This window comes from Callithrix jacchus, chromosome 2 (assembly GCF_049354715.1).
Source record: "Callithrix jacchus isolate 240 chromosome 2, calJac240_pri, whole genome shotgun sequence".
Classification (NCBI taxonomy): domain Eukaryota; kingdom Metazoa; phylum Chordata; class Mammalia; order Primates; family Cebidae; genus Callithrix; species Callithrix jacchus.
This window is the reverse complement of record NC_133503.1, coordinates 55,933,257-55,950,366: the sequence shown is the minus strand read 5'-3', so window position 1 is coordinate 55,950,366 and position 17,110 is coordinate 55,933,257. Positions and strand designations below refer to the sequence as shown.

Here is a 17,110-nt window from a genome sequence, read left to right as displayed (position 1 = left end):
TTCTGGTGTTTACTGTACAGTAGGATGACTACAGTCAACAGCAAGTTACTCGATATTACAAAATAGCTACAAGACGGGTTTTTGAATGTTGTCATCAAAAAAGACATGATAAATGTACTATACATGCTGATATAGTGCATTGAAGGTGCACTAAGCTGTTGAATATGCTAATTACCTTAGTTTCATTATTATATGATGGATTTATGTATCAAAATATCAAATTGTACCCCATAAATATGTTTGACTATAATGTGTTGATTGAAAAAAAATTCATCACCAACAACAGTTAGCATGCACTGAATGCTTTCTATGTTCCACATACTGTACTATTAACTCTACATACATAATGCAGTTCAGGACTCCCAACAGCATGGAGTACCAGGCATTATTACCCGATGTCACAGAATTATAAGAGGTTCCCTAGAGCAGTGAAGCGACATACCCAAAGCTCTAGCTGACCAAAGAAACCAGGATATACAGTTAGCCACAAAACCTGTGTTTTTAGTTCCTCAACTGCATGGCTCTTGGATGCTCTGTTTTCCCCAGAAAAGTCATGCATGTATGAGAGATCAGTGACTACTGTCTACCTGCATTTGTTCCTTCCGTATCTTTTCCAGAACAAAAGTTTCCAAATAACTGAACTTCTAGTCTTTTTGCCATACTATTCAAGATCCCTTGAACGTGCTAAAGGTGTTATTGTACTAAAATCTAAATAGGTGAGTATGGTTCTCCAGAGAAAAATTTTAAAAAATTGTTCTGAATCCACAAGTAAAGCTACTACATACAAGAGACATTATGTTTTTAGGCCTCTACTGCTTATTTCTACTCAAGTCAGTATCAACTTGAATAATTGACTTTTTATATAACATTTACTTATGGTTTTCATTATATTCATTCATTCTTCCTTCTGTTTGCTATTTTGTTTCTATTTTTCTATACAAATGGAAACTAAACCTTAGGGAGAAAACACACTTGAATATAGTCACTCAGGTCCTAAGTGGTACTGATAAGGATAAAACCCAGCTATGTTAGATGCTACCATGAAATGTGCACCCAGATTCAAAGCTCCCAAGAGTTTACACAGTCTGACAACTCAAAAAGACAAACTTCTCATTATGCTGAAAAGGAAACTGCCTAGACTTGTCATTCCACACCATATGGCTGAAACCCAGCTGACAGGAAGCTCATTTCTGTAACACACTGGCTCATTTCACTGAGTGGGTTGATGCAAGATTTGTGGGGTGGTCATTTTCAAGTCTCTTTAGCACTGATAGCAGCAATGATATTTATTTTGATGCTTCCTTCCTGCATTTCACATAAAAAAGTAAATGTTCCTAATGATGGAGAGAGACAGATTTTACCCTATATTATGCTCTAAGTGAAATATCACAGACATAGCTGCAAACAACAATGAAAACATGCACCTGCTTTGAAGTCACCAAAAACTACAATCGTTTCTCAGTCTTCTGTCTAAGTAACTATGCAGTGCGTTAGGGTAGAGGTTAAGTTCTTAAGTGATGCCATCATAGAGTTTTGTATGCTAAGATTAAGCCAAAGTGTTTGGACGTTTACAATTATCCTGAGTCTTTGCAAAGTCAGATTTTAAAGCAGTGAAGTGACTCATGATGCACCAAGGAATTAACAGGAAGTGCCCAGTTCTCTCTCTTACATAGAATGATCTGGGTATGAGATGACACCACTTTTTTCCTCAGGCATTTTGTTTTATAGCTGCTACAACAAAACACTCTTTTTTTTTTTTGAGACAGTCTCACTATGTTGGCCATGCTGGAGTGCAGTGGGGCAATCTTGGCTCACTTCAAACTGTGCCTCCTGGGTTCAAGTGATTCGCCTGCCTCAGCCTCCTCAGTAGCTGGGACTACAGGTGTGTGCCACCACGCCTGGCAATTTTTGTATTTTTAGTCAAGATGGGGGTTTCACCGTGTTGGCCAGTTTGGTCTTTAAATCCTGACCACAGGTGATCCACCCACCTCAGCCTCCTAAAGTGCTGGGATTACAGACGTGAGCCACTGAGCCTGGCCCAAAGTGGTTTTAAACCAGAGGATAGCTCGAAGACTTTGAGTTTCCCTCTACAGCAGCCAAGAATTAAAACAGAAAATCCCGTTTCTGCAAAAAGAGAAAAGCATAAATTGTGAGAATAGAAAGGTCTTAGGAGCATATTTACATGTAGTGAAGTGCACTGAGGCTGGAGTCTATAGGCAGGGGTTTGAACATGGGCCTTACCACTTACTGGCACTTGATCTTGGGCAATGTTCCTCATCTGAAAATGAGATAAAATAGAGGAGGCAGCAAGTATAGGGCTTTAAGGTAAAGCCCTCTATGTCCAACATGCCTGGCTGGGAATTCTAGCTGTCAGCCATGCTTTGGTTCACCTCTCCATATGGCTCAGCTCAACTGTGTTATCTATAAAACAGGGGTGATAAAAATGGTGTCTACCATACAAGGTGTTTGTGAGGTGTAAATATAATAATGCACAGCAAGCATGGTACCTAGATCATAGCAAGTGATCAATAGACTTTTAAAAAAAGATTATCCACTTAAGGGGTTTCAAAAATAAGTTATAAGTGGTCCCCAGAGGATCCAGAGGGGAAAAGAATCAAACTATACTAAGACTCCAAGTCTCAAGTCTTCCCTTTCAAATCCTCACTGATATGGTTTGGCTGTGTCCCCACTCAAATCTTGTCTTGAATTGTATCTCTCATAGTCCCCATGTGTCATGGAAGGAACCCAGTTGGAGGTAACTGAATCACAGGGTGGGTTTTTCCTATGCGGTGCCTGTGACTGAATAAGTCTCATGAGATCTGATGGTTTTATAAAGGGCAGCTCATCTGCACATGCTCTCTTGCCTGCTGCCATGTAAAATGTGCCTTCGTGCTTCCTTTGCCTTCTGTCATGATTGTTAGGCCTCTCCAGCCATGTGGAACTGTGAGTTCATTAGACATCTTTTTCTTTATAAATTACCCAGTCTTGGGTATGTCTTTATTAACAAGGTGAGAACATACTAATACCCTCGCCTACAACCCAGAGAAATCTTGGTCTTTATCTATTTTATTTATTGGGATTATGTATTACATTTTACTTTTAAAAGCTTCTGTCATTGGAAACATGGTTTAAAAATTCTGGGTAACTCTAATTTTACAGACAGAAAAAATGTAAGGCCCTGAAAGACAAAGGGGGTTGTTTCAGATCATACCACTGGTAAACCACTGAACAGGGATTAGACTGCACCTGGCTTTATCATCTCTGCACTCTGCATTTTTGCCTCCATTAGACCGTATAAGAATGATCACTTCCATCTTTTGACTCTGCTGAGCTCATGATGGCCAGGATGCTGCTAAAGTTTTGAGAATGGAACAGGAGAGTATAATGGGGCCAGTAAGGAGTATTAGGGAAGTCAGGGGCAAACACAAGTGGGAGAGTGGGGGGTGACGGTGATGGAATATATGTGCATACATTTACATATGTGTGCATTTGACCATGATAGGCATTCCACATCCAATGAACTTGAGAGGCTGGCAGAAATCCAGATGAAGAAGATCCAGCATTCAAGGAAGTTACCAGGCTGGAGATGAAGGTCTAAGAGTCATCCAGGAAGGAAATTAGACATGTATGTGTACTGAGAGAGAAATAGAGAAATAGACCAGATAAGCTGATTGTGGGAGGAGATGAAGAACAAGAAAGAGACAAGAGTAATGGAAGATAAAGAAGATGCAGAGTGCAAATAATAATGCAAAGACAAATATAATTTCAAGTAAAAGTGCCTTACAATAATACTAATTTAAGATAGCACCTAGCACTTAGTATTTTAGTCAACTCACTACTTTACATAGATGATTTCATTCAGTATTTTTTAGCAATCTCAGAAGATACTCCTATTACACCAAATTTATAAATATTTAAGCAAGCAGGCACAGAGAGGCTAGATACGTTGCTTAAATTACACAGCTAGTAAAGGATAGAAACTGGGTAAAAAATGAGTTGATTCTAGAGCCTGAGATTTTAATCACTGTGCTACAGTGAATCTCAGGGAGCTAAAGAAGGAAAAGTAGTGTTAGCATTAATAGTAAGAGCAGTACGAGTAGTAACAGCAGCAGCAGCACCTACTGTTGACTGAGTACTATTTTGTGCTAGGGGCTGTGATAAGTGGATGTAACATGGTCTCATTTAACCTTAGGGACAACTTGAGATAGGAGATGCTATTAGTCCTATTGAGCAGAAAAGGAAACTGGTTCAGTGACACCAGCAACTTGCCCAAAGTCACAAAACTAGTGGGTGACAAGAGTTAAAAGCCAGGTCAGCTTGAGTTCTAGGACGCTTAAATCACCACGCTGGATTATTTCAGTGTACAACCATAAAATATTCATTGGTCATGTGCTCAAATTCAATAATTCCAATAGCGGGATCATAGACATTTCTGCAAATTATTTTTAATAATGAACTCTCAGTGTTTTCACCATCAATTCAGTAAATCAGGGTTGGAACTATGAACCTAAGCCTTCAGAACTTTCCTAGATGATTCTTCAATTGCAACCAGGTTTAGGAATTGCTGCATCATATATGCAAGTCTGGAATGTGTCAAGCACGACCGCCAGTCTGTGAGAACAGAATGTGCTAATTGAGACTTCTTTGGATGATCACTCATTCTCACACAAAGCTCAGTGTTGAAACATGTTCCAAAAAGACTTGACAGCTTGAGAAATTTCCACTAGGGGACCAGACTCAGGGAGGTTCAACTGCCTTGCTTTAAAAGAATCCAGGAAACTGACCTAAATCACTCTTCTAGACACCATTTGTCTTAGTCAGCTCAGGCTGCTGTAACAAAGTACCATAGCCCGGGTGGCTTATAAACAACAGAAATTGATTTCTCACAGTTCTGGAGGCTGGAAGCCTGAGATCAGAGGCCAGCCTGGTCAGGTTCTGGTGAGGCTCCTCTTCCAGATTGCAGACTGCTGACTATCTTGTACCCTCACATGACAGAGAGGGAGCTCTGGTCTTTTCATCCCCTCGGAAAGACACTACTCCCATTCATGAGGGTGGAGCCCTCATGACTTAATTATCCCTCAAGGCTCCACCTCCTAATAACATTACCTTGGGAGTTAGAATTTCAACCTACGAATTTTTGGAGGACATATTCAGTTTGTAACACCATTTTGCTTCTCCTCTAAAATGCACAGAGTAGCATCAAACAAGTTAAATGATTCATTTTCTTACCTAAAACTCTTAATCTTTCAGCTCCTACTACCACTTCATTATCATCTGCAGAGAAGAGCAATTTTCCAGAAACAGTTTTTACTTCAAACTTTTTACCATAAGCTTCTACAGACTTTGGACCTGAGAGAGAGAGAGAGAGAAAAAGGAGAGAGAGAAAAAAATATTAGTCTTATTGCTTTGACTACAAAGAGCTTTCATAGAACATACACATCTAACAAGATTGTATTGGACTGGTTTTCAAAAGCTGACCATGAAAATCCGTCTCATGACTGTAGCCAGGTCTTGTAAATTACTTTAGTCATATACTCTTGCACTATAGTTTTGAAGACCAGCATGCCCTTCCTCCAAACTGATGCTTGACTGTGATTTCCCTCAGCTAACCGCCAAACTGCCATCACATAATTGTGGATTTTTGTTTGCATATATCAAGGCACCAGAGGCTTAAGAAAGTGATTACCTCACTTCTCGAGGCAGTCACATATCTTTGGCCCTCCCTAATTGTCAGAAATAACTTTTTAAAATTCAGTTGAAATCTGATTCACTTTGTACCCATAACCCACTGGCTGCATTTGACATCAAGAGAAATCTATTTCCTTAGTATATAGATCAGTTACTAGCAGAAATGATTATTGTAATTAATTACCTTAGAAAGTTGTTTAATCTTTTATGCTAGGATTTTGTTCAGTGAAAACTAAATCTAGATGATTTATCAGGTGACAACAGATGCTGTTCTTGAATGTGGTGCTATAATACTGTATAAAGAAGTCAAGCCCCTGATTCTACAGCTTCTATATTCTGATGAAGACACACCAATATACATTTAAAATTTTTTTATTGAACCAGAAAACTGCAAGTTTTAGGTATTTTGGAAAAAGTAAAACAGGTTGGTGATTTAGAATTTTTAAAAGAAGGCATTCTAATCTATCTGAGCTGGATCTACCTGAATACCTGAATTTCAGGGGATTCTCAAAAGCTGGTCTACAGAAATGCAGAGGAAGAATCCAGGAGTGTAACGGTTCTCACTGAACCTAGCTCACATCAAAAGAAATTCATCATTTCATCTAGAAGTTCCTTCAGAAAAAAACGGAGGGTAGAGTCTAGAAATCTTGTATTTTTCCAAAATTATCCAGGAGATTCTGACATGGAATTGTTTTCTTTTTGGTATTTTTCAAAAGAGTGTCACTTAATAATAAATAGCAATGAGATAGTCCCCAGTGCCTTCCAGCCAAAGACCGCTAGGAACACACCTGCTGTTGAACAAATTGGGTTTATACTCATTGCAGTGAGGGACAGCAAACACCATAAGGAAAACCACAGGGCATCTTAGAAAGAAGCCGTGAGAAAGGACTTATCATAGGAATTGACCTTATATTAGGTTGTTTTGGGGAATGTTTAACGAAACAAGGCTTTATCCTGGATTAAATACTGTCAGGAAATGGGAGTAAATCTTATCTAGATGAAAGACCAGGGAACTGCTAAAACTATCACGAACAAAGAAACAGAGGCACTCCTATTAGCCAGGATAGGAGGATGCTTGGTCTTTTTTGTGGTTTGGACAATGCTGATATTTTTGCTATGTACACACATGATCAGAGTGTGTTTGTGTGTTTCTGTTGTGTTTTGTCTTGACCCATCACGGCCATAGAACAGCCTTGCCTGGTGTTGGTGTTATGTGAAATTATTTACATCGGAGCAGGAGAATGCTGAGGCCCGGCTGATAGTGCGAGCCTGCCACTGGATGTCTGGCGTAGCTTTTCTCATTGTCATGACTGCCAAGCTAAGAATTAGAAGACACGAATGATTTCCTAACTCACTCTCATTTTGTGGCAATGTGATTTGGGGCAAATCATTTGATCTTTCTGAACCTTAGTTTCTGCATCTATAACATTGGACTATCATCACCTCCTCTATCTACTTTATAGAAAGTTTGAAAGGATCAAATGACATTGTGTTTATAAAAACAAATCTATGGGTGGTAAAGTGCTGTGAGTATAGAATACCGCTCTTGTGGACATCATCAGCACTATTCTTCTATGGCAATGGTGACAACACATGGGAAGAATGTGTCAGGAGTACTTATTAATGCACTTTCCTTAGTCACATAATCACATCTATCTGGCAGACCTCATCCCTTGCCAGTATATCCATACCAGCCCTCCAACACAAAGTAGGACATTGGAAAGGCTCCCTAATGAGTAGGATATTGAAACAGCAGAAATAGGACATCACTTACAAGCATCATGGAACCCAGAAATCATCTTGTCTGACCACTTTGATGCTGCAGGTAAGGAGAACAAATGGTGGCCAGACTGAGGGCTCTCACAAGGTTACTGAGTGAGCCAATGGCAGGTCTGTGTCTAGAATGGAGCTCTGAGAATTTTTCCACAGAAAGAAAGGGGCATTTATTTGTCTACGAAGGAGACAGCAGGGTGAGGGGGCTGGGGCCAGCACATCTGGAACAGCTAGAAAAAGCTCTGTGAGGATAAGGAGAAATAGAAAACTGGAGACAAGGGCCAGAAGGAAATCTTGAAAGAGCCGAGATGTCCAATGAGGGATTTGGCTTCAGTTTTTCTGCAAAGGCTAAGATGCAGCAATCTTCTTGATTGCATCAAAACCTTCAATAAAATCTATGTTATATTTGTTAATACATTAAGATTATTACCTTATTTTTGTGAGGAGGGAGATTGAAAATGGGAAGGTAATGAAGTGCTAATAAATGAATGAATGATCTCAGGATGGGAACAGGACAAGCACAGTTTGTCCATTTTGGACCCATTCATATGAAAACGAAGTTGTATAACTTGGGGACACACATGCTTGGAATTCTCCTCGGTGGACCTGGCAGTATCATCAACCTGGTCCCTGAGTTAAGGACACCTTCCTGTGTTACTTTGAATTCATGAAGAGCTGTGATACATATAGGAGCATACACTAAAGGACTATAGCAGTATAGAAAGTATACTTCAGCAGTCAGAGAACATAAGGTACAATTAAGTTATCTTGCTTTTCAGGGCTTCACAGAACATAAAATGGAATTTACCAAGAGCCAGAACAATTTGGGTATCTAAAGCTCAGTAATTGATAGTTTTAGCCAAAACCCCCCAGAGCAACTGCTGGCTCAATGGTGCAGACGGCTTGTCCTTTGTTGATTTCACCTGGGGCTGCCAAATTCCCTGGACATGGCTGGAATCCTTAAAAATGACTCTAGAGAAAAATGCAAATGGAGCTGGAGACAGCTCAGGAGGTCCTTTGCTGAACTCACTGTTCCTCTCTGGGATGAAAAAAGTCACCATTCCTAATGTGAACCTAATCTTGAGTTAATCCCCCTCTATGTAGTCTATGTGTGGAGGGCCTCCTTAATTAATCTCCTCAACAGGGAGGAGAACTGAAGCCCCATCAGGATACATCGACAGTCTCCATGAATCTGGGAGCTGCAAAGGCCTAGTGGTCTTCAAGCCTAATTTCTCTCCCCAACTCTCTTAATACTAGGACCCTTCCCCACTCCCTCATGATGCTGTTCAAAGCACCTCCACTGCTTTTCTCCATGCAGGCATGAGGATTTCCCATTCAGACCCACTATTGAGATACTAAATCAGCAGCCTGCCTTATGGTTAAATAGGCATTTGCGGTCTAACTGAGAACTTAACTGTCATATGAAGGACTGTTTCCTGTGAAAAGACCTCCTGAACCTCTAACATCAGAACTTTGAATGGGCTTTTGAGGCATTCTTTAGGTAAGTAGAGGAATTCTTCATTCCTCAGGTTGCCGTAGGCCTCACTGCTTCGAAGACAGGAGTGATTCGTTTTCCAGTCAGTACACCACTCAACACAACAGACATTAGAAGGTAGGTCTGCCGGGATGGCTGGGCGCTTTTTCACTGTGTGAATGAATGTGAAAGAAGAGTATTGAAGGAAAACTTTTAAGGGTGTGTGTGTGTGTTTAGAATGATGTTTTAAACATATCCATTACCTTCTCTAGAATTTATTGTAGGGAGACAGAAAACAAATACCACTGGAGGGATAGAGTCAAGAATAGTGGCACAGGAGGAGTGAGGAGGAGGAAGAAAGAAGGGAAGAGAGGAAGAGGAAGACAGAAGAGAAGGGGAAGGAGAGAGAGATAAAGGGGTGGGAGGAGAGAGGAGAAGGAATAGGGAGAGAAGTGCTGAAGGGGAGGGGAAAAGGGGTGTGGGGGGAGAGTAAGGGGAGAAGGGAAAAGAAGAGGTGGGGGAAAGAAAAGAGAGAAACTGACTCAGTCTTTTGCTGAATAATAGTCATTTGGGCAGTTCCAGCTTTATCAAAACAAAATCTCTCAAGTAAACCAAATCTCCCTTTGCAAATAAATGGCAAATGATCAACAGGCTAAATAAGTTCCTTTTGAATGTGGGGATCTGGGAGCTGGACGTTGGATTTATTTCCCTCCTGGAGGCAATTTCCACACATGCTGCTTAAATCATTGCTTACTGAAGCTGTTTATTTAATTATTTAGCATTGTGACTGCAGGCCAGATGTTATATAAGCAAGGCAGAAGATGCAGTCACACACTGAAACAACATGTTTATGGATTATGGGATCTGCCGGGCAGCAGTTCCTTCAATCCCTGAGTTTCTTGATTGGCGGATGGGCCATGTCACCCACTGGCTGTGAATCTCTAGATATCCATATGCAGCACTCCAGGGGCAGAGCAGGAGTGAGGCTGCCTCCCAGCAGTGAAGACTCTGGGCACAAATGTACTTGTTTCCCCATGGCTTGTTTATTGGTGAGTTCCAGATATTTTATGTACAATAACAGTAATGTTTCAAAGCATTTGGGTAACTGGCTTCTCAAAACGTCCATCTGTATACTTTTCTCTTAGCCCTGAAGCCAAACAAATGGCATTTTCTGTCTGTAAGTATAACAATGCCATTCAGACATACATTCCTTTTCCCTCCCACTGTGGGGGTGCATAATGCCTCCCTGTTCACTGCTGCTTATTACCTACAGAGTGGGCACTGACTGTGCTGCTCAACACATTATTAACTCACGAGGTCCACGTTTATCATTATAATTGTTATTGTGAATAACCAGTCCTTGTTTAGATTTCAGGAATGTGTAGCTTAAAACCCAGTGGGTGCTTTCCACAGCTGTTAGGCACAGATCTGTTATATTAAAAGGAATCAAACACAAATATACTCAGTAAAGATACATCCACATCTTGCAATTGAGTTAGGTTCAAAGTCAGCACGTACAACAAATATGGCATGGGTTCAAACTGTCGTTAAGAATCCCTTTCACAGCCCCTAAAGTATGGTCCCTGGCTTTGTAGATATGTGTTCTTCTCTCAACCAGTCCAACACCGCCTGTTTTTTTCCTCCAGCATTGGAGCAAGAAGCGTTTCTTTGGCTGAGCACCAGATGAAGCAGCTGGCTTATATTTAGGGGCCATGTTCTGTGAAAACCTGCTTTTCTTACCCCACTAAGTAGGTATCATCGGATATCATAAATGTAATAGGTGTACAGATGGGATTCTACCCTCTAGTAGAATCATGGAACACGTGCTACATTCTCTTTCTCAACGTGATGTGTTAGCAGACTTTACTTTCAAGTTTATATGGTGTTTCTTTTAACCATTGATTCTGTTTTCTAAGTGGCAGGCACTGCTAAGTTCTCCCTTTTCTTACCTGTTATCAGCTGAGTTAGCACTTTAGTCTGGTCATTGAGAATGTTCACTGTAACATTTCTGGCCGATTTGAAGTACAGGGCATTACCCTGCAATAAGAAAATAAGAGAAACACATGAAAATGATACATTTCTAAACAAAAAGAACTGTCATTACAACTCTCCAAGGGGCTGAACTGGCTTTAGCCAAGTTCCGGTTAATGTCTCTTTACTCGAAAACTCCAAATGTTTAATGATCCCTATATACATAATTAATTAGCATCTATCTAAAAGAGATTTCCCTCAAAGAAATAAACACACATACACACACACACACACACACACACACACACACACACACATTATGGTTGAATCAGAGACAATTAAGACACAAAGCCCATTAGACCTTACTGAAAATATTAGTTAGTTGTCATACATAGAATGATCCGAAATGAATGATAATCTCCTAATATCATCATTTCTTCAAAGGAGCCATGCAGAATCCTTTTAGAAGAGCAGGAAGCTCCTGTAAAACACCCAATATCTGCCCCTTAGGCATACCCACCAACTATAAGAATCCTTTGTGGAGATGTTTGCAATGTATGTATATAAAACCCAGAAGATTTGATGTCCGCAAGTATGACTCTGCCTCCCCTTTCTTCCTTTTCTTGTTTCCAGATTCCTTTTCCTCTAGGCCGTCTGTGCCTGTATCCACTCTGCCCTTTACCTGAAGGGCTCCCCAACTCTTTCACAGAGTGGTACACATTTCTGGGCATGACACAGAACAGGGCTTGGCACATTTTTTATTAAAAGTCCTGACACTAAATATTTTAGGCTTCATGGGATGTACGTCCCTGTTGTAACTACTCAAGTCTGCTGTTTGGTGTAAAACTGGTCTTAGGCCACACATATTCAAAGAGGGTATGACTGTATTTCATTAAATATTATTCATGGAAAATGACATCTAAATTTCATATAATTTCAATTTTATATATAAATTTTAATATAATCTGAATGAGCATTGACATATTATTCTTTTTCTGTTCTGTCTCCCCCTCCCATCACTCAAAAATATAAAAACCATTCTTAGATCACTGCTGAATGTAGCTGAAAGACCATTGTATGCCAACCCTCAGTTTAGAAGTTGTCCTTTTCTTAAATGAAGCCATAAATTAAAGGATGAATCTCTGACACAGAACATGGAAAAAGGAATCTGGCAGCTGTTCCTGTCTTTCTGAGCCTTTGTCACCATTTGGTGTATACTTGCCTAAAAATTCAATAATATCTAAAAGCATTGAGCCCCAAATACCTAAAAGTCATTGTCCTACAAGTCATAAGCAAACAGAAGATTGGCAAAGCTCAGTCTTTACTTTCTAAGTCTTATATTGTAATGGAGACCAGGAGATGGTCACAAATATACTAGGCAGAGAATAACAAGAGTGATTAGGGAGCTACAGGATGTTTGGGGAACTTTCCTGAGGGTGACATTATTCTCAGCTTGGAGCTGTGGAGTGGGAAGCAAAGAAGAGCTCTTGAAGGAATGAGCTAAGCCTTGAAAAGAACAGAGATACAATTTCATCAAGTTGAAATGAAAAAAGAAGGCCAGGGAGGTAAGAAAATTGTGGGCTGACTGTCTAATGTCTTTTTTCTTCTAAAACTGCTGTGGATGCAGACTGGATTAGCCAGTCCAGTCCAGCCACCTGCACATGGCAGAATGGCAGCCAACACCCAGCCCCAGGCAGCTTTCAAAAGTGGAGGAAAGGGGAGGCAACAGCAGCCACTATAGATTGACAGCCTGAGTCCTGGTCTCTCTCCCATAAGGCTAACTGCTATAAAGGATCACCAACACTCATGACCCATGCAGGCCCCGAATGGCCAGTTAACCTTGAGGTTGAGCTATTGGCCTCATGTCGGGAAAAGAGACAATGACTTCTGATACAGGGCAACCATAGATTCAGTGTAATACCCCACAGTGCTTTAAAACTAAAATTCTTCCTGATGACAAAGGCTTAAAAAAAAAAAAGGAGTTGGCAGGGTGCAGTGGCTCACACCTGTAATCCCAGCACTTTGGGAGGCAAGGCACATGCATCACGAGCTCAAGAGATCAAGACCATCCCAGCCAACATGGTGAAACTGTCTCTACTAAAAAAATACAAAAATATTAGACGGGCATGGTGGCACACACCTGTGGTCCCAGCTACTAGGGAGGCTGAGGCAGAAGAATCGCTTGAATCCAGAAGGTGGAGTTTGCAGTGAGCCGAGATTGTGCCACTGCACTCCAGCCGGGTGACAGAGCACAACTCTGTCTTCAAAAAAGAAAAAAAAGGAGTCCGAGAAGTACATAATAGTATATTAGATTTTTTTCTCTCTGTAAAGAAACAAGTATTAGTCTAAACCAGTTTCTTGGTCATTGTCCCTTATCAGTTCTGTTTAAAACTTCAAGGCTGGGCATGTTGGCTCATGCCTGTAATCCCAGCACTTTGGGAGGCTGAGGCAGGTGGATCACCTGAGGTCAGGAGTTCGAGACCAGCCTCACCAACATGGAGAAACCCTGTCTCTATTAAAAATACAAAATTAGCCAGGCGTGGTGGTGCATGCCTATAATCCCAGCTACTCAGGAGGCTGAGGCAAGAGAATCACTTGAACCCAGGAGGCAGAGGTTGCAGTGAGCCAAGATCGTGCCATTGTACTCTAGCATGGGCAACAAGAGTGAAACTACATCTCAAAAAAAAAAAAAAAAAAAAAAGAGAAGAAGTAGTAGTAGTAGAAGTAGAAGTAATGGTGATGGTGGAGAAGGAACAGGATAGGAGCCCATACTCCATAAACATGTTTAGGAGGAGCAGGAGGAAAAGGAGGAGGAGGAGGAAGAAGAAACTTCAAATAAAGTGAGAATTCAGATCCTGGACAGGAGGTAATTAGAAATTAGTGTACTATTTTTTTTTTTCATATATTCAGCAACCTGGCACTGCAGAGAGAAGAGTGGCTTGGAATCAGAGAACTGGGCAAGTTAAATTCCAGTGCCACTGGCTACTGTGTGACACTGAGCAAATCACCAGACTGTTCTGCATTCTATTCTTTGCATTCTTCACCATCAGCACCAATATCATCATAAGCTCATCACTGACACAACAGAACACTCACTATGTATGTACCAGGTACACAGTAGGAGCTCTGGAGTCAGACTTTACTTGCAAGGTGTGTGACACTGGGCAAGTTACTTAAGTGTGCCAAGCCTCAGTTTCTTTAAATGAATGATGACACAAATATTAACTATTAAAATATACATATTAGAATTATTAAATTCCACATATAATTACTAAAACACACATGGTCCAATGTTGGCACACTTTAACTCTTCAATAATTGTTAGGGTAAGGAGAGGATGGGGGAAGGGAGAATAATGAAAGAGACAAGATGAGAAAAGAAGGGAGAGAAAGAAAATAGGATGGAAGGAGAAAAAGAGAGTGCAAAGAAGACAGGGAGAGATGGAGAGAAGCACAGAAGAAGATCTTGTTTGTATCACTTAATCTTTCCAAACCATCTGTAGAATGAGTCAGGGGGTTTCATCCATTTTCAACATTCTCTGTTTCCATATTTCAAAGGGTCACCAGTTGGCTCATCATTGTCTTTCAAATCCCAGTATCTTCAAATGTTACCTGCCTGCACATAATATTATTCAAATAATTCTATCACACAAAAATCTCGTGACAGCTTTGCTCAAGATTTATAGTAAGAGGGCTGGGCGCATTGGCTCATGTTTGTGATCCCAGCACTTTGGGAGGCCAAGGTGGGTGAATCACCTGAGGTCAGGGGTTCAAGACCAGCATGGCCAACATGGTAAAACCCCGTGTCTACCAAAAATACAAAAAAATTAGCTGAGCGTGGTGCCAGGTGCCTGTAATCCTAGCTACTCAGGAGGCTGAGGCAGGAGAATCACTTGAACCCTAGAGGCAGAGGTTGCAGTGAGCTAAGATCGTGCTATTGCACTCCAGCCTGGGTGACAGAACAAAACTTCCTCTCAAAAAAGAAAAAAAAAAAAAGGATTTACAGGAAGAGGTATAATAAAACCATCCTTTTTTTTAAAATTACCATGTCAAAATGTTATAGTTTAGAGTTAATTGTTCTAATACACTAATATCCTGAGAAACAGTCTTTGTTGCATCAGGATTTAAACAAAGAGCCTCATTCTAGCTTGGGCCATGTTGCTGTAATCCCCTCATATACCTGATAACAGAGAAATCATCAGGAAAAAAACATGAGTCAGCTAACACGAAGAGCCTCACACGGCAGCTAGGTTAGTGCGATTTTTATTTTGCTCTCTGAATCTGTCCACTGAGACTAACCCAGGAAAATACCAACTGAAAGAATTTTTCAGAATTTTGCTCCAAAGAGCAAAGAATCCTTGGAGTCTCTGTGGTATTAGAACAACTAGGGGAAACACTCTCTGATATCCAATGAGAAATTAAACTTTGCCCTCTCAGCCTCTTCTCTTTCCCCTGCATTTCCTCCTGCTCACCACTGCAGCCTCTAAGCCTGGGGAGGTGAATTTCTGTCTCAGGATCGGGTGACTTTCACTAGCTGACCTCAGGGCAGCCATCTTAGGACAAGGGGGTTGCAGTGACTTCCTGGAGGCTCAGGTCTTCTAGGCAGAAAGGAATCTGGCAGACCTGTGCCTGATGATATTCAGAGCTTGTACCAGGTCAAGGCAGTCTATGGTCAGTCAGCCTGCATTATTCTGGACATGGGAAGGCCATGTGGAAGATACAAAAGGAGGTAACACACATTTCTCCCACATGCAGAGGATAGTCCACATCAGTATTCCCCCCAAATAACTAAACTGTACAGCACTTCATGCTAAAATTCTTATCACACAAACACTTGGATGGAGAAGAATCCCCATTATGTCTCTACTTCTCTAAAGCAGAATATGCTGAAACCTTTTCTTAATGAGTTGGGGCCACTGAAATAAACATTACTTGTTTCACTATGTTCTCCATTGGCTATATGTGCCAATATGTGTGCTGCTATTGGAAGACTTAATGGCTCTATCATGTTGACATTTTACAATTATTTTATCTGATTTTAGAAAATGTAATTTATTCTTACAAAAAAGCAGTACCTGTAAATGTCAAACACTGCAAGGCTTATAACCAAGAATAGCAATTCACACCTCTCATCACTGCAGGAGCTTTCAGCTTGTCTGGATGTTTTTTCTGGTATTTGTCTTTCTGTAGCCCCAGATGTGTTTCTCTGTTGTCTTTTGATTTGTCAACTTTGGATGTTATCCACTGAATTTCTCCAGTGGTATGAACTCCTCCACATAACTGGTTAAACCAATAAACCAATATATGCAGTTTACATAATTATAATTATGTGTATATTGTTCACAGCTGAGCCAAGTAGTGTACTTTAACTACATTTCCTTTTACTTTTTTGTACACTTTTGTTCTTTTTCTGGATTAAAAAGGATTAATTTAAATATTACTTAGATTTCTAGTTTTTCATTTTTTTTTTCTTTCTTCTATTGTTCAATTTCCTTTCTTTAGGTTCTGTTTTCTGGGAGATACCTCCAACTTTAAGTTCTAATTTTCTGTTGATTTTGGTTTGCTTGTTTGAAACAGGGTCTCACTCTGTCGCCCAGGCTGGAATGCAGTGGTGCAATTTGGCTCAATGCAACCTCCACCTCCTGGGTTCAAATGATTCTCCCACCTCAGCATCCCAAGTAGCTGAGACTACAGGTGTGCACCACCACAACCAGATAATTTTTGTATTTTTTTGGTAGATATGGGGTTTCACTGTGTTGACCAGGCTGGTCTTGAACTCCTGACCTCAAGTGATCCAACTGCCTCAATCTCCTAAAGTGCTGAGATTACAGGGATGAGCCATTATACAAGGCCAATTTCTGTTGATTTTTAAAAACATTGCTACTATTTATTTCATGAGCATTTTAAAATTTTTTGAACTTTTCTTTTTCTATCATCCCTCACTTATTTGATTGACAAACTATCATCTCATGAGAAAATAAGAAAGCTACTGAAAGCTCCGTGCTTCTGGAAGGATAAACTTTGCCTTGGAGCACAATGGTGGGGATTTGACCAATTCAGTGGAGAACTTTTAAATGTGAATTGCTATGGACCAATCAGCACCCCTGGGCCAGGTTCAAAGAGGAATTATCCAAAGTCCTTCTGGGAAGGTGGTAGGTTCAACTTTTGTTAAATATAAGTGTTCTTGGTGAAAGAGAGGGCAAGG

The 17,110-nt window shown here is 40.5% G+C and overlaps 1 protein-coding gene across 10 annotated transcripts in view; it reads right to left on the bottom strand.

Moving 5' to 3' along the window:
* SGCD (sarcoglycan delta) overlaps positions 1 to 17,110 on the bottom strand; it is a 1,112,169-nt gene that overhangs the window by 184,496 nt on the left and 910,563 nt on the right. For all 10 annotated transcript variants that reach the window (XM_078363722.1, XM_054251085.2, XM_078363713.1 and 7 more), the window contains 2 exons: positions 10,885 to 10,972; positions 5,230 to 5,349 (listed from right to left, as the gene is read on the bottom strand). In XM_078363722.1, the coding sequence (XP_078219848.1) occupies positions 5,230 to 5,349; positions 10,885 to 10,972 (208 nt within the window). The remainder of the gene's footprint in view (positions 1 to 5,229; positions 5,350 to 10,884; positions 10,973 to 17,110) is intronic.